This window comes from Globicephala melas, chromosome 9 (genome assembly GCF_963455315.2).
Source record: "Globicephala melas chromosome 9, mGloMel1.2, whole genome shotgun sequence".
In the NCBI taxonomy this organism is placed as follows: Eukaryota; Metazoa; Chordata; class Mammalia; order Artiodactyla; family Delphinidae; genus Globicephala; species Globicephala melas.
Window position 1 is genome coordinate 10,881,987 of NC_083322.1, and position 21,195 is coordinate 10,903,181.

General features: G+C 48.5%; 1 protein-coding gene across 2 annotated transcripts; it reads right to left on the bottom strand.

Moving 5' to 3' along the window:
- Positions 1 to 519: 519 nt before the first annotated feature.
- ARHGEF5 (Rho guanine nucleotide exchange factor 5) lies at positions 520 to 19,478 on the bottom strand. Of its 2 annotated transcripts, none has more exons than XM_030854094.3 (14): positions 16,352 to 19,478; positions 15,710 to 15,761; positions 15,223 to 15,287; positions 14,760 to 15,013; positions 9,823 to 9,983; positions 9,144 to 9,296; positions 8,712 to 8,841; positions 8,324 to 8,398; positions 7,817 to 7,906; positions 6,513 to 6,670; positions 5,745 to 5,906; positions 4,000 to 4,070; positions 2,104 to 2,208; positions 520 to 1,385 (listed from the first exon to the last, which is right to left on the bottom strand). In XM_030854094.3, exons 1-14 carry the CDS (start codon positions 19,464 to 19,466, stop codon positions 1,228 to 1,230), a joined length of 4,749 nt encoding a protein of 1,582 aa, XP_030709954.1. In that variant the 5' UTR covers positions 19,467 to 19,478; the 3' UTR covers positions 520 to 1,227. The 2 variants fall into 2 exon arrangements, with proteins under 2 accessions (XP_030709954.1, XP_060160980.1); XM_060304997.2 differs by having other exon boundaries at positions 15,710 to 15,772; positions 16,357 to 19,466.
- Between the last annotated feature and the right edge of the window lie 1,717 nt (positions 19,479 to 21,195).

The window sequence follows — 21,195 nt, forward strand, 5'->3', positions numbered from 1 at the left end:
AAGATGATGCTACCACTGCTGTATGAGGGCTCAATATGAGAAAAAAAGGTAAAGGGTGATGTTCTTCAACTGAGAAAGGCAACCTGAGGGGAGACACAGAATCATACGTCATAGAGTTGGATGGGAGTCTGGAGGCTAATGGGTTCGATCTTGAATTTTACATTGAAGGAAACTGAGACGTGGACAAGCTGCATCGTGGCCGGGCGGTGACTGGAGTTTAGGTCTCGTGACTTGGATTCTCAGACTCTTTCCTAGAATCTAGGATTCTAGGATTCTACCCCATGCTGCTTCTCACAAAGAGGATGAAACAGAGGTAATGATACCTTCACAATAACTCAAGTCAAAATATAAACTCATGAATGGTCAGAGTAGGATTTCCAAATCCACCTAAACTAGCTTAGACCTTAACTTGTGGGTTCAGTAAAAAAGAAGGTTTGAATGGGGTATTCATCACCCATCAACTCATTTTAATTCCTTATACAACCTCTGAGGCCATAACAAGCAGAAAAAGTGCCCAAACTCTGAGGAGTCAAAGAGAGTCGACTACTACCATAACCCAGGTACCACCGTGGTCCTTCATGACACCTAAATCAAATAGCCTGGAATCCTCATAGGATTCCACGTTTTGAACCTTGTTCCAGGGTCTGGGGACAAAACACTCGGAGAAGTGCCAAGTTTATTAGAGTGAGAGAGGATCGCCCTCACACAGCCACCAATGGATCCCAGAGACGCAGGCACTGACCTCGCCCTGACAATTATGGGATGTCTCTAGGGTTGGAAGATATCTTAAAAGGTCACCAGGTTAACCCTCCCAACTGATGTGTTCATCCCCCTTAAACAGCTCCCTCCAGTGGGCTGAGGTCAGATTCTCTTTAACACACGGCCGTGATGGAAACTCTGGTCACTGGAATTGGTACTCTGGAAGCAGAGAACGTTTAAGGACTGCAGGGTAGTAGAAGTAAAGTTCCTTGGCTTAGGCCCCATTGGTCCCTTTTCCTATGAGAAAAGGTTCCCAGAGTCCAGTGCAAAGTCCCTGAAAATCCCCCCACCAAGCACAAAGCACAAAAAATGGAGGCCTGGGACTAGCGACTGGCAGCTCGGTGTCGTCCTTGGGTTTCAGAAGGTCTAGTTCCTGGTGCACAGAAGGCCTCTGTGGCCAGATTCTGGGGCCAGCCCTGTGCAGGAACATCTTGTCCTTAAGCTCAGGGGATTCCTCCCAGAAAACAGCTAGGTCTGCTGTTCCACCAGCTGTAGTTTGGCAGTCTTGACTCGGTGGGCTTCCTTCAGGTTCCGTGCACGGACCTCTGGGTTGGAAATGAACTCCACTTGCTGTACAGGGAACCAGCCTTGCTCCCCATCGGAGAGTCTCACGCCCTCCAGCCAGCCTATGGGCACAGGGTGGGTGGGAAGAAGAATTACCTGGAAAAGACCCACAGTAATTTCCCCCAGACCTCCTTCCCAGAAATTCTTCTGAACTGTAAGGCTGATAGGACTGGAGAGGCCGCAGCCTGGGAAATCCAGCCGCCCCGTGCACTCACCCTGGCTGCTGTAGGTCTGGCACAGTCCACAGCTGCCTGTTCCTGAGCCTTCTCCACTCTTACCCGTTGCATTGTATTCTCCCCAAATACATGCTGAAGTTCTAAGCCCAAGTAACTCAGAATGTGGTCTTATTTGGGAATAAGGTTGTTGCAGATGTAACTGGTAACGTTAAGATGAGGCCATACTTGAGTAAAGTGTGCCATTAATCCAATATAATTGGTATCTTTATGAAAAGAAGGAAATTTGGACACATACACACACACACACACAGAAGGAAGAGAGAGAGCTCGGAGTGACGCTGCCACAAGCCAGGGAAGCTGGGGCCACCGGAAGCTGGAAGAAGCAAGGAAGGACCTTCCCCTAGGGTCTTCAGAGGGAGCGTGGCCCTGCCCACGCTTTGGTTTTGGACGTCTAGTCTCCAGAACTATGAGAGAATACATTTCCATTGTTTTAAGCCACCCAACTTGTACTATTTTGTTAGAGCAGCCTTAGGAAATGAAGACATCCACCCATAGTGTCCCACCTTCAATGCCCAGCCTGCTCCGCATGGATTCTCCCTCTTACCATCACTGCTTTGCTGAGTCACCATCACCACGTCTGCCTTCTCTAGTGCCAACTCATCATTCTCTCGGGGTTTGTAGGCTCGAAGGCACTGTACTTGTGGGGACTCTTTGGAAGAGAAGAGTGTGACAGAGGTTAGGAAAGGTAGGCAACTAGAACATGAGAAAGGACTTGCAGGGGGAGCTTGGGAGGACTTGGGAGAGAGAAAGTTTGGGCTGTTGAAAGTTACACACAAGAAAGACAATTGGAAAAGTCTTCATCTTCTACCAGGGAACAAAATGGTTGATAAGGAAATAGAAATGCCGGACTTGAAATGAATCAAAAATTCTATTTCTCCAGCAAAGATGGAGAAATAGGTGTGACCACCTTTTAGTGACTCATTATTACAAATAACTGATATTCTGCTAAAGACCCATCTTCCCACTGAAACCTTCCCTGATTGTCCTCAATGGATTCTAAACTCCTTTAAAACTGACTGTCGGGCTTCCCTGGTGGCGCAGTGGTTGAGAGTCCGCCTGCCGATGCAGGGGACACGGGTTCGTGACCCGGTCCGGGAAGATCCCACATGCCGCGGAGCGGCTGGGCCCGTGAGCCATGGCCGCTGAGCCTGCGCGTCCGGGGCCTGTGCTCCTCAACGGGAGAGGCCACAGCCATGAGAGGCCCGCATACCGCAAAAACAAAAACAAAAACCAAAAAAAAACTGTCTATGGCAATCCATTTATCTTTCACCTAATTGTTTCATGTTTGTGTTCTGTCTCTCCAACTAATTTGCAAATTCTGAGTCTGTGACTCATTCTTCATTCTCTTCATGGTACAAGATGTGGGACTAGAAGAGACTTATCCAGTGGGGTTCGAGGTATGATCTAAGCAAGGCACTGAACACCCTTCCTCATCTATAAATGACTGAGTTGATCAAGGAAATTCTGGATTTTTTGTATGTCTATATCTTCGTGAGCGAGGAGAAATTTCCACAGTTTTGAAGCTCCAAATAAAATGCCCCAGAGTACGCCTGACCCACAGCCTTCTATCGTACATGGGTTTATGGCTTTCTGCTCTACCACATGGCACTGGCTCTCTTAGAAAATAAACAGAACACTGCACTGTTATCTGTACTTGTATTTCCAGAGCTTATCCATATATGCCATTCACAAGATCACAGTAAAGGAGGAAGAATTATCTTGCCTTCCTTACCTACTGGGGAACTGAAGCCCAGCAGACGGATTGAACACTGAGCAGAACTCCGTTTACAGCCTGGTTCTCCTACTTCCTTTTACAAAGTTCCTTGTATTTGTTTGTTCTTTTGAGTCACTAAAGGCTCAGTGTTCCTTTGAATTCAGTTCCTCTTGGATATGAATTAGAGAATCCTTGCTGGACGACAACTGTGGGGCTTACATGAGACTGAGAAGTCCATTCTTAGCATGAATGCAGACACTTCCTAATGTGTGTGCCTGTGGTTGCCCATGAGTACCTGGAAGCCTGGGGTGAGGGCAGTGTCTCAGGTCATCCTGTACAGGAGGGGTTGTGGTCGGGACAAATCTACTGTGTTGCTATCCTCCCCAACCCCTACTCCAGATGGACTCTCTCCCCCTATTTCCCCAAGAACTTCAAGTCAGTAAAATCTAAATATCTATCTAATCTACAGATATTTTAAAAGAGCAAACTATTGCCCAAGGCAAGGAATGTATGGTGCTGGGGAGGAGGCACTGCCATGGTGATGAGAACTTTAAGCAGATGCATCCCAGGTGTTTAAGTTCCAGTGACCAGCCCTCCACTCTGAAATTCTGGACAAAAGTAATAAACAGAAGCCTCCCTGAGTTACTACCCAGCGTCCTAAACTCCTGCATCTAAAGGAGACTTCTGACCCCACCATTTTTCTTTCCCTCTTAGACCTTCACTCACCATAACACTCCAGAAGGTCCAACTCCTCTCTTGGCATGGCCAAGGCTGAGATCCAGCGAAGTTTTTCACTTCTAGAAAACAAAGCAGGGTCATTGCTTCAACTGCAGCTCTGGTGGGGGGGGGGGGCGGGTATAGGACAGGGGCCAATGATAGGGAAGGGAAGGGACCGTGGGAAAGACTTGTCTAGTTCAAAAAGTTGTCTAGTTCAGTGATATCCAGGACAAAAGTCAATGGGACTCCCCTTGGATGGAAATTTGACAGGATCATGAACTATATGTTCATGTGTCTTATCATCCTTTATCTTTCCCCCTCTCTTTCCAAGCTTATCTTCTTAATGGCATCTCGTATCTTTCAAGTAGGGGCATAAAGTCAACTGTCAATTATGCACATGTAGATTTTCCATTTTGGGAAGTGTACTAAGCAAAATGTTCATCTCAGTTGAGATTCCCGCTATCACTTTGCATACTTTTTGACACTCTTCTGCCTACCTTCCTTCAATCAAATATCTCAGAGATGAAAATTATTCTGTAATCATGATTAGATCAGGGAGATATATCTACTATTGTTTTGGTCATGTAATATAATCCAAGCCTAATTTTGTAATTATCTGAAGGTTTTTGTATTACCTTCACCTCTGCTTCCAAACATCCTGGAGTAATTGAGAGCTGACACTATTACCGTTCCAGGAAGATGCTGCCCGAAGTGCTACACAAAGAACATGAGTCTGTATCTGATTACTTGACTTAGGTGACGTTTTGCACCTGTACCAGCCCCTCTGTTCCATAAGTGAGGGCAGATTTTTTTTAGTTTTTTGTTTTTTGTGCATGTGGTATGCGGGCCTCTCACTGCTGTGGCCTCTCCCGTTGCGAAGCACAAGCTCCGGACGCGCAGGCTCAGCGGCCATGGCTCACGGGCCCAGCCGCTCCGCGGCATGTGGGATCTTCCCAGACCGGGGCACGAACCCGCGTCCCCTGCATCGGCAGGCGGACTCTCAACCACTGCGCCACCAGGGAAGCCCGAGGGCAGGTATTATTGATCCCACCCTGACGTGTCTTCTAAGGGACAAAAATGCAAAGTGTCTACAACATAAGGATGTTCATACCACTAAGTATCTTGTCAAACTTTTTAAAGAAGAGATTTCTTATATCTTTTATAACAGCAATAATAGCTACAATTGTTCATTAAGGTAGATACTGTGTACCAGATTTTATAGGTATTATTTTTAATACTCTTCACAGTGTTTATATGTGTGAATGTATTTTATTATTATTAATATTAAAAAGATGAGCAAATCAAAATTCTCAACGCTATGGATTTCTGCTCAGCAGAGGACTGGGTTGGAAGGTGGGAGCAAAGAAAGCTGAAGGCCCCCGAGTGCTTACCTTTTTCATGCCTTATTCACATCTATGCCCCACCAGCCTTGGGCACTGAGGAATGTCTGGCTTATACACATTCAACTGTGGACGTCAGTAATCCAATTACACAGACTTTGCCCTTCTTAGCATAATAGACGCTAAGCCTTGGTAGTGACAGCGACTTTACACCCTCTCCCACCCAGTCTCCTGTAAGTCATTTATTAGCTCTAGAAGTTTGGGTTCAGGACGCTCTATAGATGCTCCCCAGTCCAGAATGGACTAAGCGGTACTGTGGCTGTTTTCTGGACACATTTTCTGCCTTGGTCCCACTTCCTTGCCAGGCTGTCCTCCCTCCCTTCCCCCCGGCTCCCCTGCCCAGCCCCATCTCACTGAGTCTCGGTGCGGAAGAGGAACTCAGCCTGGGAGCCCTGTGCGTTGTCCCGCAGGAAGAGTCGGAAGAGGTTTTTGTGAGGTCCATGCAGCTTCATTTCACACTTTTCCCCTCGGACGGAGGAGAAGGGAGCGTGGTCAAATACCAGGAAACGGCTACCCCTGCAAAGTACAAGGCTTTTCAGCCCGACTCTAGGGTTATCATGCTTCCTCCACCCTCATATCTTTTGCCAATTCAAAATCCCTGGCCTTAGCATCCGCAGCCTGCGAATTCTCATAAAAACCATAAGATGGTGTCAACTTGCTCCCAGAAGAGATTTGTCAATGGCTTGGCAAAGCACATATCCAGTGCAATGGATGCTTTACCGCTTCAAAGAGATGAAGAAACAGAGCCAATATAAAGTTTCTAAGGCCCTCAGGACAAGAGAAGTGGCTAAGTATCGATGCTAGGCTAGTAGGCTGAGCCCAGCCCAAAGAAAGCACAAACGGACTGATCTGAAAATGGGATAAGCTAATTTGCTGCCTTTTGCTCTGTGTCTATAACATGGTCCAGGTCCTGCCAGGCGATCTCGGGATATAATTCGGTGGGATCCCCTTTTTTTGCTCTGGACCATTTTCCTCCTCTCTGGGTCATGACCTGGCCTCCACGGGATGACACTGAGAAGTGTTCCTCTATAGGCACATGACCCTTCCCTGTCCCTTTAGTGCTTCCCTCCCGCCTCCTCCCATTTCCCCCTTGTGCTCTGGCCTCCCATTCCAGTCACTGACTCTCGGGGCCGAGACAGCAGCAGACAGTCATTGAAGAGGTGCAGGTGGACTGGGCGTGCGCTCAGCTTCCTCCGCAGCCCTGGGGAGACGCTGAACTCCAGGGCCGTCAGCTCCCCGCTCTTCACCAGCCAGCGTGACTGTGAAATGAGCGGGAATATCTACAGAGCAGGGAAGAGAAAGAAGACGGTGTCACAGACGGGACAAGCACGAGGCTTTCTCCCGGGCCTGCCCCCCTCACCATGCCTCTTCCTCATAAGTCCCGCCCCTGGCAATCGTCTCTTTCACATCTTCCTCCTTGCTCATGACCCATCCACTTAAACTCTGTTTCTCTCGGAACCGTCTAACGACCACTGTCTACTGCGGCGTGGCTCCCACGTCCCCAGCTCAGGCAAACGGAAGGTGCCTATGGTCCATCCCAGGAGAGTGACTACACGAGAAAGCTCAGCCCTGGAAGCTGGAACTGAAGAAGAGATGGGAGAACCCGACTGGGGCATGTGAACAAACAAAGCAGAGAACAGTATGATATGTCTCTTCGACGTTAAAAGTTGAGGGTGGTTCTGACATCCGTTCTTTCTACGATGATAACCAGAGACAGGAGAGAAGCAGTCGGAATCAGATGTGGGGATGAGAATAAAGAGAACCGGTGGGGTCTGCCTAGAGCTGGAGTTTGGGTAGTGATAAGGGTATTGAACAATGATTAATATGTAGTTAAGGGATTTTCCCTCTCTTCTTGGGAGGTAAGGATGGTATCTGTTCTGAGTTGAAATTTGAATGTGGAGTGTCTATTTTAAATTTGTATTTGGATGAGAGATTTTGGCTCTATATTTGGATTCAATTTTATACTGCTTTGGTTAGACTAGATGGAGACGTAATAAAATATTGAATAATTCAAGTACCACAAATGTATCTTTATAAAGGCTTACATTGATAAGTTCTCTCTCATCTGCCCAGTTCCCAAAGGCACCCTCTCCCCCTCAGGTAACCACTGTCCTTTATATCTTATGTACCTTTCCAGAGTTTCTTTCCGTGTACACAAGCAAATGCATACACAGATTGCTACCCTACTTTTTCACCAAAGGTAAGATACTATATAACACACATAGGGCTGCATCTCCCCTTTCGCACTTAACAATATAGCGTGGAGACCAAAGTAGGCATTTGGGCATCCCAGAAACAGGGCAGAACAGAAGGTGTGCAGAGATCAGGTTAGAGGCTGGGATACCGTGAGCAAGATGGTTCTGTGATAGAAGGTGACCTGTGGGATCTGCTTCCCGGCAGGGTGGGGACCCAAGGGACTAACTTACTCTGCACTCAAACTCGATCTTCTGGCTCAGGTAGATCAGCTCCTCCGTCCGTCGCATCCGCTGGACGTTATTATTGCAGTCTCGGATCAGCTGCGTGTTCAGCAGGGTGAAGAGAGAGGAAGAGATCCCTGTTAGAGGCTTTGGTTTTGTGTCCCCTGCAAGAAATCTGGAAACTGGTTGTGATTGGCTTTAGTCTTTGCACCAGCCTGGAAGGGAGCCAATACAGCAGACGCTGAAGCTCTAGGACTACGGTATACTTTGTAGAGACCTGACAGGACATTCCTGGGCTGCGTGAAAGTAAGATTTAATCTGGGGATTGTGGCAGGAGAGCATAGTCCCTTGGCATGGAGTGTCCTTGAGGCTGTGGGGTGTGAATGCTTGGAGGTTTGGCGGGTGCAGTGAGGTAGCTGAGGGGCCTGTACTTTCTGGAGTCATGGGTCGGGGCAGGGGAAGAGTTCTCTGTGAAGGACAATCCCGGGGTCCGAGTAGGGGTTGGTAGCTGCCTACCTCCTCCAGGGCGTGGTGTGCCTTTGTGGCCTCTGCTTCCTCCGAGGAGCCAGGCTGTGTTCTCTTCAGAATGTTCTACAGAACAAACCGTAGGCGGGAGCCAGATGGAAAGAAGGGATGGGCAAACAGGAAGAGGCGATTGAGGGTGGGTGAATGGAGAAGTTCAGGAACAAAAGTTTAGCAGCAAATATTTCTGAGAAAGGAGAGTGGGGGTGGTGATACGGGAGACCACTCACACTGTCCACAGCGGGTGGGAGAGTGGCAGGAGAAAGGACCGTCCTTTGGATTAAGGGGGGCCGCTCACACTGTCCACAGCGGGTGGGAGAGTGGCAGGAGAAAGGATCGTCCTTTGGATTAAGGGGGTGGGCTGAGGTGGGATCTGCTCTACCTGGAGCAGTAGCTTGAGACGGGTGATGCGCTGGAAGGGCAGAATGAGAAAGGACTTGAGGGAAAGGCGTTGGCAGATGGGGTCACTCTCCAGCTTCTCCAGGACCTCTCGGAAACTGCTGTTGCTACTCCTGTGTGGGCAGGGAGCCTTGGGTGAGGAGGGGTTGGCGAGTATTGGGGGACACAGTGAAGGCGTGGGGAGTGGGGGCTCGGTGGAACGCCTGTAGGTTGGGAAAGAATGGTGGGGTCCAATGTACAGGAGCCCCAGATGTGATGGCTGAGGGCGTCTGATCTGGAAGCGGGGTGGGCTTGAGATCACAGAGCAGGCACAAGAACGTGTGCTCTCGGGGTAGCCCTCTGGGCTGGGTATTGGGGGTCTGGTGCAAGGTCACTGCAGGGCCCACGTGGGGACGGGATGGGGATCAGGTCTCACAGCAGGCTTTGGAAGGTGCGCTCCTGGTAGGTCTGGTTGGTGACATAAGGCAGGTAGACCCGGCGGAAGTTGGGGGCATGGCTCAGAACCACATCACACACTTGGAAGGTGAAGATGTTGCCCTCAAAGTTCTCTTCCAGGTCTGAAAGGAACCTGTACAGGATTAAAACAAGTCTCATCAGACTTGTGGGTCTCAAGTGAGGAGTCGGCTGACCCCTGCTATAGCTTGAGCTTGTTACTTCTTCCCTCCATTAGTCAATAACTTCTACTGACTGTCCTTAGCTCTGTGTTGCTTGCCATGCACTAGAGTTCTCTCCAAGGCTGCCGCTCATTTGCCCCTGATCTAACTCTCTGGTCCTAATATCCCATTTCTTGTTCTTCTTTTCATCCTGTTCTGGTTTTCTGATCTTCAGATGTTTCCCACGTCATCTCCAATGCTCTGCATGCCCACAGCACATGCAAAACCTCAACCCAGGAAGCATTTCTCATTCGTTTACCCATTACTATTCCCAACCACCCACCCACATTCTCCTCTCTTTGCTCTCTCTATCCCTGTAGCCGCTGGGAATCATGGAGGGAGCAATGAGAGGGTTCTGAAAAAGGAAAAAGCCAATGAGAGGTTTACAGACTAAAGAGAGTGAGGCTGAGTGAGTGGTATTTGGGAGAAGAGGAAGCTCACATGGTGCTGACGTCACGCACATCCTGTAAACGAGAGAAGAGCCATTGATGATCCTGGTTGGAAAGGGTGGCCCGGAGCTGCTCTGAATGTTGGAAATGATCCACGGCTATATGTAGACTGCGCAGGTAGGACGCCTCTGACACAATCAGCTCAAATTTGGCCTAGGAGGTTAGGGAGGAGGAAGACTAATTAAAAACATTGAATCCCTGGCGTATGTTAGCCACTGTGTAGTATTTCAGGGGTAGAGCGGTTAACAAGACAGATCCTTTTAGAGCTCACAGTCAACACCAGAGTCCAACCTGATATCAGGGAGGAGAGAGAAAGAACCTTTGAAGCTGAGGGAAAAACATGTGCAAACCCTCAAAGGTGGAAGAGAAAAAGATGCTTTCAAGAAACTCAAATAAACTGAGTATCCTTGGAACCAAGGCTACCAAAGTAGTGGCCGGAGATGAGGCTGGAGAGGCAGAGAGGAGGTCTGGAGGATTATGTAAAGAAGGTAAAATAGCTTAGACGTAAGACAGTGGGGAAATGAAAAGAGGCTTTATGTATGGGACTAACTTGATCTAATTTGTTTCCTATTGTATAAAGATATTTCTGAGCACAGTATGAAGAAAAGATTAGAGGGGGGCAAGAGAGCCATGTTAGGGAAGCGCCATAGTAATTCCAGAGGAGAGATGAAAATCTAAATAGCCATGGGGATGGGGAGAGGTAAGCCAATTTCATAATTATATAGGAGAGAGATTTGGAAGGGCTTGTTTATTTGCTAGAAACAGGGGCTGAAAGAACAGGAAGAGTCAAAGCTAATGCCTCAGTTTTTGAGTTTAGCTGGGTGAATGACAGAGTTCCTTACTGAACTAGAGAACTCTGGAAGAGGAACAGATTTAGGGGATGAAGGTAATCTGAGGTTTGAGGAGCAATGGAAGGAAGCAGGATGTTTGAGAAGGAGATGGCGCAATTGTGGTTTAATGGAAACAGCCCAGTTATTGGGAAGTTCCAGCAGGAGACACCATGACTCACAGCCCTATTCTCTATTCTTCATTCAAGTATGCAGCTTCAAGACAGATGCATGGACAGGAAAGAGAAAGAACACACACACACACACCGTGGTGGTGACTTGGATAACTAATGACATGGCTGGAGGCCGCTCACACACGACAACACTGAACCAGGACACTGAAGGTTCATTTGCGTCCTGGCTCTGACATTCGCTGAGTGTATCACTTTGGGTGGCTCAGGTACCCTCTCTGAACCTCAGTTTTCTTATCTGTATAGATATAGTGACCCTCTCCTCACAAAGATGTTGTGACAGTCAAAAGAAATGGAGTCAGTGAAAGTACTTTCTCCCAGAAGCGCTCATTCAGGAAAGGCACATATGTGTATAAGTATAGAGGCTTTTCTTCTCAGAAATGTGAGACCAGGGCTGGCCTAGGAGCCCTGGTGGACTTCCTTGAATTCTGGAGTTGGTGAAAGAGAGCTAGGGTTCAAATCATCTGCCCACTGTTTGGTCCATAAATATGGGCAGACCAGTGATTTTCTAAATATCTTCCATATGCTTTAAACGTTGAGGTCAGCACAAGGCCCCCAAGTGTGAGCTTCAAAAAACCTAAAAATGTATATCTGTTTGGCTTGGTAAAAGCACTGTTTATCCATAAGTCCTTACGGCCAAAATTTTACTCCTTCCCACTTCTGAAAGAGGGAGGATATGGCACTAATGTGTGTATCAAACTATATACCAGATACCATGCTAAAAGCTAAATAGGTGTTGTTTCATTTAAACCACACAGCAACCCTGAAAAGTAGTCATTATTATCCTTGATTTTTAGATGAGTAAACTGAGATTTAGTGAAGTTATATACCTTGCTTAATGTTACACAGCTAGTAAATGGTGATCCAGGATTTAAACCCAGGTCAGCCTGATTTGAAATTAAAGTAGCAAATGTTTTGTATACAGTGTTAGGAAATGTTCTAATCTCATTATTTTACAAGTAGCTGTCCAGTTTTCCCACACTTATGAAGAGACTATCTTTTCTCCATTGTATATGCTTTCCTCCTGTGTCATAGATTAATGGACCATAAGTTTGTGCATTTATTTCTGGGCTCTCTACTCTGTTACATTGATCTATGTGTCTGTTTTTGTGCCAATACCATACCATTTTGATTAGTGTAACTTCATAGTATAGTCTGAAATCAGGGAGCATGATACCTCCAGCTTTGTTTTTTTTCCTCAAGATTCCTTTGCAATTTGGGGTCTTTTGTGGTTCTGTATAAATGTTAGGGTTATTTGTTCTAGTTCTATGAAAACTATAATGGGTATTTTGACAGGGATTGCATTAAATATCAACTCAAAATGACTTAAAGGCCTAAATGTAAGACCAGAAACCATAAAACTCCTAGAAAACATAGGCAGAACACTCTTTGACATAATTTGTAGCAGTATTTTTTTTGATCTGTCTCCTAAGGCAAAATAAATAAAGGCAAAACTTTTAAAAATGGGACTTAATTAAACTTAAAAGTTTTTGCATAGCAAAAGAAACCACTGACAAAAAGACAACCTATTGCAAATGATATGACTGATAACGGTTTAATACCTAAAGTATATAAACAGCTCATAAAAGTCAATATCAAAAAAGCAAACAACCTGATTAAAAAATGGACAGAAGAACTGAATAGACATTTTTCCAAAGAAGATATACAGATAGCAAACAGGCACATGAAAAAATGTTCAACATTGCTAATCATCAGAGACATGGAAATCAAAACTATAATAAGATATCACCTCACACCTGGCAAAATGGCTATCATCAAAGGTCTACAAATAACAAATACTGGCAAGGATGTGGAGAAAGAAAAGGGAACCCTAGTACACCATTGGTAGGATTATAAATTAGTGTAGTCACCATGGAAAACAGTATGGCAGTTCCTCAAAAAAATAAAAATAGAACTACCATATGATTCGGGAATTCCACCCCTGGGTATATATCAAAGAAAATGAAAACACTAATTCAAAAAGACTCATGCACCCCAACGTTCATACCAGCATTATTTACGAGAGCCAAGATATTGAAGCATTATTTACAAGAGCCAAGATATTGAAGCAACCTAAGCGTCCATCAACAGAGGAATGGATAAAGAAGATGTGGTATATATATATATACACACACTGGAATACTACTTGGCCACAAAAATAATGAAATTATGCCATTTTCAACAACATGGATGGACCTAGAGAGTATTATGCTTAGTGAAATAAGTCAGAAAGAGAAAGACAAATATTCTATGTTATCACTTGTATGTGGAATCTAAAAATAAAACAAACAAATGTATATAACAAAACAGAAACAGACTCGCAGAGATAAGAACAAACTAGGGTCACCAGTGGGGACAGAGAAGAGGGGAGAGGCAAGATAGGGGTATGGGATTAAGAGGTACAAACTACTATGTATAAAATAAATAAGTAACCAGGATATACTGTACAGTACAAGGAAATATAGCCATTATTTTATAATAACTTTAAATAAAAAATCCAAAAATATTGAACCACTATGTTGCACATCTGAAACTAATATAATATTGTAAATCAACTATACTTCAGTAAAAAAAAAAAAATAAAGTGGTAGACATTTTTTGATTGATTACTATGTACTAGGAACTTATCTTTTTTAAAATATTTTTTTAATTGAAGTGTAGTTGATTTACAGCATTTCAAGTGTACAGCAGTGATTCAGTTGTACATATATATATATACATGCACATACAGGTATATACACATATATACGCATACACACACATATATATATATTCTTTTACGGATTCTTTTCCATTATAGGTTATTACAAGATATTGAATATAGTTCCCTGTACTATACAGTAGGTCCTTGTTGTTTATCTATTTTATATATAGTAGTGTGCATCTGTTAATCACGAGCTCCTAATTTATCCTCTCTCCCACCCCAGGTAACCATAAATTTGTTTTCTATGTCGGTGAGTCTATTTGTATGCATATACCACATCTTCTTTAGCCATTCATCTGTTGATGGACAGTTAGGTTGCTTCCATGTCTTGGCTATTATAAATAGTACTGCTGTGAACAGGAACTTACCTTTTTTTTGATTCTCCCAGTAGCTCTTTGCAACCCAGTTTTACAAATGAGGAAACAGAAACTTAGAAAGATCAAGTAATTTGGCCAAAGTTAAATAGCTAGCAAATATTAAAGTGGGCTTCACATCCAGGTTATTTAAGCCAGAACCTAAAATAAATACTTAAACATTGTTCCATAATGCCTTTCCATCGTGCCATACTGTCTTCCCAGGAAGAAAGGTTTTAACCCATATTTTAGATTGATTATTAAGATAAGCTCTCCACGTAAAACACATTAATGGTAGTAACTTAACATCAGACCAACAGCCTTTCCTATGGTCTTGCTATTGGAAGCGAGGACCAAGCAGAGACTGATGGTCATTCAAAAGCCTCTAGAAGACCAAAATCACAGGACAGCTGCAAGGGCCACTCTTCAAGGGACCCAACAAAAAGCCCCTGCATGCTCCTTGGTTGAAGAGGAAAACTTTAGTGTAGACTGAAACCCTGGTTGAAGAAGGAAATTTTAGTCTAGCCTGAAGCTAGACTAACTAGATTAACTAGATTAACTCCACACTCCTCCCAACAAATTCAGGGGCATGGTCACTTTGTACGAGCTCAAACCAATAACAGGGAGGAGTTAATGAACAATGGCATGAGGAGGTAGAGAGGAGGGAGAGCGGTGACATTCAGAAAGCAATTCAATGGGGATGACGCACTGTCACGGGGTGCACGTGTGTGTGGTGAGTATGTGGTCAGGACAGCCCGCTCATGGTGGTGGAGGCGAGTAGGAGATAAGGACGTGAGCACTTTGCTTCCCCTCCTGTGGCCTCTTCCCCTGCCCCACCTTGCCCTGCTAGGTACCTCCTGGAGTTTTTGGTCTTCGTGGGTCATGGAGAGCAGCACAGTGCTATTGCGCACCACGGGGATTTCCTGCCAGAGGGAGCCACTGGAGGCCATGGAGAGGCGTTTCAGGTAGGACTCCGAGGACACCAAGGCCTTTCGGGGCTGCCGGGGGGAGGCGGGCCCCGGTGCCTCTGTCAAGCTGTCCAGCCGCTGCTGGCTCTGGATCTCCTTGTTCAGAAACACATCGCTGTACTCCTGGTAAAGCAGCTGAGCTACAGGGGTGAAGCAGCATGGGAGAGGGACAGAATTAGGGAGCTGCGGAGTTGAGGTGCACAAACAGAAGCCACCGAGCTGCTTCTGGCTCTCCCGGCATCCCTCTCTCCCTACAGATATCCCCGCCCCACGGCTGATGGCCAGGAACCCCTCTCCAGTCTTGGGCAGAACACTCGTGTGGGTCCGCAGTTCTGTTTCAATTACTCACAGGAATTGATGAGCTTGGAGCAACGTCTTGAAAAGCCCCCCATCACCTCCTTTGGCTTCTTCTCCCTGTGGAGTCAAGAAGGGCTCCGTGGTGCTTGCTGGCCTTCAGACACGGAGAAGCCCCAGGTGACTACAGATAAGACAGTCTCTAACCACTGAACGTCAGGGCCAAACCCCCTGGAGAGGCAAGTTGTAGCCTGACCCACTTTTGGGTAGTTTGAAGCTTCTTTGGATGTCAAGCTTTTTTTACGGGGGTGGGGTTCAGTTCATGGGGCCGAGTGGCCTATATAGGGATGGGAGAGTTGGACTCAGTTGACGGAAGCAGATAGATAAAAAGTCTCCCTACACCCTGGAAACCTGGGGTCTGTCTCTTCCCCTCCTTAACCCTGGAAAAGACAGGGTCCCAGAACCTTTGTCAACTAATGAAAATCTCAGTAGCCTAAGAAAAAAGAGTAAAACTGTATCCATTAGGACAGAGGGTGACTCACCGAAAAACAATGGCATCTGAAAGGCTAGGGGATTTTTCCACGGCTGGACCTCCTGTGTCGGAAAATGGAAATGGGTAAAGTAACTGGGACTTCAGAAGGGGCATTCAGAGAGAGCCAAAGAACATAAGATCTAGAGTGGGAGATGCAGGCATCGGTGTGGGGCGTGGGGGGTGGTAGGTGGGTAAAAGGGCTCAACTGGGAACCTGTGAGAGAGGACAGTGCCGAAGTCGAAAGCATTTGAGGACAATAGTACCAGGTCTGTCCCCATCCCTCATGTCAGAACATGAACTGGACAAGTAGAAGATGCCTTCTCTTCTACTGGAAGGACATCAAGCAGGTCTTTGTAACTGGAAAGTAGAGGCGGAGTGGGGCGGGGGGAGGTTCAGAACAATCTTGGGGAAAAGAGATACACAATAAAAGCACCCCATGGTTGGGTGATGGATGGAGACAGAGGGGAAGGAGAAGAAAGGGCACCACCGTGAGCTCAGAGAGGGTCTCAAGGACTTTCCCCTGCATTGGGGCTGTGTAGGTGGGTGAGCGAAACCAGCAGGAGGCTGGGGGACAGGAGGCGGATGAGGAAGGAAGGGCTGGAGAGAGCTCAGCCTGACACGAATGTCACCGCGGTCCTTGCCCCTCACTCACCTTTAGGGCCCTCGGGTAGGATGGAGGGTCTGCGCAGGCCCTGCCGGTGCCAGTCCTTGTGCTTACTCGACCCCTCACTAGGGACCCCCACCTGTCCCCTGCTGCCCTCTGCTGGTCTCCCTGAGTCCCGTCTGTGAGGCCAGCTGGACGCCTTCTCCAGATGGGGATGGCTGGGCTTCTCTGGCTGCCTTGTTCGGCCTAGATCCGACCTCCTCAGGCCATTGGCTCCTTCCTGGGGGAAGGTCCTTCTGAAAGATCTTCTGGCAGGGACGTCAGGCTCTTCCGAGGTGGGTCCCTGGACCTCCAGAGTCCAGGGGGCGGTCAGGAAAGGGGGACTTACAAGAGCTGTCATGTTACTGAAAGCCATGCCAGGGGTCACTTCACTCTTACTCCTACTGGCGGGAGACGAAGAGTCTGTCGATCTGCCCGTGGCCGGAGGCCAGGAGACACGTCCCGCAGAATGGGGAGTGGAGATGGTCCGCTCTTGACAAACTGGCCTGGTCCTGGCCTGACCCCCTGAATCTCCGAGTCCCCCCTGGGTGAGCCTGCTCCTCTCCCTGGACTTTGGGGGTAACGGTGGTGGTTCAGTAGGAGGGTTCACGACAGGGAGAGGAGCGGGGAGAGGGGGGAGAGGAGCGGGGAGAGGGGGGAGAGGCCTGTAGATCCTGGAGCTCCTCAAAGAAGAAACAGGAGAAGGGTGTGGCTGAGACAAATCGGGAGTTGGGGGTAATGGCTTGTTGTATCTTTGCCTGGGAGAGAAAGAGGTCTGAGTATGGTCGGGGGTGTCCGGGGTAGAGGGCAGGTGTCGGTGCTGCCTTGCCACAAGGGGGTCAGGAACTCGGGGCAGTGGGCCTTTGGGGTGGCCGTGCAGCCCTACACCTAGGGCCAGCGGAGGATGGCTATACCGTCTCTGCGTGGGGACCACGGCAGAGCGAGGGCCGTCTCCCTCCACCGTAGAGCGGACGCGCCTCTTCTCTGGGGCAGGAGGGGGTGGAGGCTCACGGGTCCCCTCATCTACGGAGACAGTGGGCGGGGAAGGGCCATGGGCAGGAGATCCTGGGGCAAACGCCGAGGGGTGTGTGGAGGCCCACGGCTGGCTGCTTTGGGGGCTGCCGGGCCTTGCTGGGTTTGAGGTCAATCCTTGAGAGTCCTGCCCTGGAGCGGGTAGCGAACTCGAGGATCCCGGAATGATGGTACAGTCCCTTCCGCCTTTCCTGGCCCTTCTTGGGATCACAGAGCCATAGATGGCAGCTTTGGGGGGTCTCTGGGGCAACTCTGAGTGGGAGAAGGAGAGTGATACTCCCGCCAGGTCCCGAGTCGGTTCTGTCCCGTGAGAGCCCGGGAAGGAGTAGCCCCTCCGGTGCTGGGCCGCCCCGGTGCGGTTGCCTGGGGGACCCTGAGGGCTGGCCTGGCCTGCTGAGGGGAGGCCGTGGAGGGCAGCTGCAGGGCTCTCAGAAGCCCCACAGGGAGATGGGCTGTCGGTGGGTCGAGAGGCTCCGGAGGTTTCTGGAGAACATGCAGCAACCCAGGGCTCCCTCCTGGGGAAGGCGACTTGGGGGCCCGCAGAGGATGAGGCAGTCATGCCGGGGGAGACTTCAGGAGGGCTGGGAGGGGCTGACGCTGCTGTCCTTGGAGGGGTCACAGAGACCCCCTCCTCTCCCCGGTTGGATGCTGTCCCCTCCCCCAGCTCAGAGCCCACTCGCGGGTTGCACTGAGCTGTTTCTTGGTCAGGCGACTCCGCGGCAGGAAAGGAATGAGGTAAAGAAGTGAGCTGCTGGGACCGTCCTACTAGCTCCAGGGTAGGAGTCAGAGGTGCAGGGGACGGCTCCTCAGCCCGAGGCTCTGTCTGGGTCCCGGGGATCCTGGCTGTGGGACAACAGGCATCTGGAAACAAGTCACGGGGAGAAGAGACCTCAGGGGCTACCAGCGCCAGTGTGGCAGGAGCATCACGCTCTCCTCCTTCCTCTGTAGGCCTCTCTTCTCCCCCTGCCCCCAGGGTGTCCCCACGCCCACTGCCCACGTCCTCGCTTGACCCTGCCTTCTCCTCCTGCCCCTCTACTGGCATCGCTTTCCCCTGTAGACCCTGATCTTCTTGCTTTCCAGCCACTTTCCCTGATTTCCCCACTAAGCTTTCATTCTCCTCATACTGGGCATCCCCGTTACTCTCCTCTGGCTCCGTCAACTCCCCGCTCTCCTGTTCCCCTTGTTCTAGATCCCTGTGGCCGTGAGCCCTCCAGTCCCGCCCACCAGAACTCAGACCTCCCAGTTCCCCACTATAGCCCTTGCCTTCTCCTTGCTCTGCGAGCATCACATCGTCTTGAATCTGCTGCCGTTTTTGTCTCTGTTCTTCCTCTGTTCTGCTAACCTGCTCTCCCATCTGCTCCCCCGAAAGCCCATCAGAGCAAACATCCTCCCGCAGAGTTCCCTCCCCCTGAAGTCCCCGTCCCTCCAGCTCCTCGGCCGTCTGGAGACACACGGCCCCTTCTCCCTCTGGACTTTCCCGTCTGGTAGGTCCACTTTCCGAGTCCTGCGGCTGGTTGGTCTCCGCAGGGTGCTCGTCACAGCAAGGCCCACATCGGGTCTGGGCAGAGGTGTCTGGGGAAGTTCCCTCCTCTCCTTCGGCTTGTCCGGTTTCCAATATCAAAGAAGGGAGCTCTGGTTTAGATTCCACCTCCACGCTGCTACCCAGTTCACCGGCTATTGAGGCCCTGTCTAGATATTCACCCTGGCTGGGGCAGGCCCAGAGCTCCGGGGGAGCTGGCGGCCTTGCCTGTCTATCCGCTGGGCACTGGGGCCCTGCCTCCTGATGCTCTGGGGTGTCACAGGCCCCAGCCATCAGGCTTTCCTGGTCGGTCTCCACATCTGCAGAGGCTTCGACGGGAAAAGAGGTCATGCTGGCAGTTGCACAGTCATTCACATCCCTTGCATGTCTCTGCTGGGTCTCCAAGAGTCCGTGTCTCTCCGCCCACTGATAGGGTGGGTCCGCGCCCTCTTCAGCTTCAGGCCCCAAGGCAGGGGTCTGCCTGCTTCTCATGGGAGCTGCCAGGACAGTACTGAATTCCACTCTGGCAGGAATGGGGGTCGCCGCTCCGTGTTGGGGCCCCTCAGCTTCCATTAGGGCTGAATCCTAGAGAGGAAGAAGAGACAAACTTTCTATCCCCTCTTCTGCTTTTATTTATCAGAGGGACAGACCATAGAGAACAAGTGTGTGATGATTTCTTTGGTGCCATTTACTGTCATTCTTTGAGACAAAAAGTATTTCACAAAATAAGCAATAGCCTCTATAAAACTTGTCACTGATTTATTCCTTTAATAAATATTTACCAAGTGACCCTCTCAGTAGTGAACAAGGCAAACAAAGACTGTGTCCTCATGGAGCCTGCAGTCTTGTGAGAGAGACAGATGATAAACAATTACATTAGGGCACAAGACCGTTGTCAAAGGGTACCAAGCATTCCCAGTGGTCATTACCCTCTAGATTGTATTATGTCGTAGTGTCTCCCTGTCTACTCTCTGGGCACCAAGAGTGACTCAGTTCCGTATAACTCCCAGACACTGTGAGTGACACACCCTAGATCTAAGAGTCCAGAGAGGCAGTGTCTGGAGGGTATCCTCCACCTAAGCTGCAGAGGGGATTAAAACAGGTCTGGCCATTACGGCCAGCATCTGAGGTACTAGAGCATCGTGTAACCTCCTTTACAGAGGGTCTGGATTTCACTCATCTTATTTTCCACAGTGTCTGGCAGAGCCTGTAACTAATTAACAAAAAAATTGTTTTTCAATTATAGAGGCAGCTGTTGGAAAGTGGAACGATAACTAGACTTACTAGATGAGAACCAGAGCAGATACGATGGGTACCCACTTCAATGAGGGCCATCAAACTGTGTACCCCTCACTATCTTACTCTCTCCTTCTCTCCACCAACCGTGTGAACTCTTCTCATTACTGCCCACGTTACTGACCTTCCACCTCTCTTTCTCACCTTGCAAAGAATTTACAAACCAGCGGAGAGGAACTGCTTCAGTTTCTTGCAATTCAGAGAGACCCACACTTCACCGTGTCCACCCTCCCCCTCTGACAATGCAAGAGCATCCCTCCTCTCTAAGTGCCACCGTCTTTAGCCTGCCTTTTCAGGACCTGATGCCGTGGATTATCTCATTCTTTCATACCTTCACCTTCTTTGTTGGAAGCATCCCACCAGAATTTAAGCATGTTCATGGCTTTCTCGTCTTTCCAGTGTGTAAGTGGAATTCTTCACATCTGCGGTCTTCATATCCTCACATCTCACCTACCTCTAGCTGGGCTTCAGTAGCCCCACTCTGCCCATCTCTCCTACAACCTTAACTTGTTAACTCCAAACAAGACTCTAGGGATGCTTATTTTGGTGGTTCTTGCCAGCATGACACTACATTGGACACAAAATTGACATTAGAAGTACTCTTTCTTGTTATTCGTGAGACGTTTTCCTGATGTAACCCCTTAAGTGTTCCCCAATCCTCTACCTGGGTTACTGTGCTCCTCTTTGTAGCACGTATCAACCAGAGTTCACTTTACTTCTCCTCTGTAGCATTTATACAATTACAATTATATAGTTACGTGCGTATTTTGATTTACCATCTATCTCAGACAAGAGGCGGTAAGCTTCACGAGATCAAGAACAATATCTGTCTTGCTCAACTGTCTACACCTAATACACAATACCTGGCCCATACTAAGCACTCAATAAATATTTTTCCATCACAGAATAAAATCCTTATTTCCCTCCTGGCCCGCATTTCCCATATCTAATCAGCCACCAAGTCCTATGGACCCCGCCTCCTGAGTATCCCTCGAGTCTGTCCACT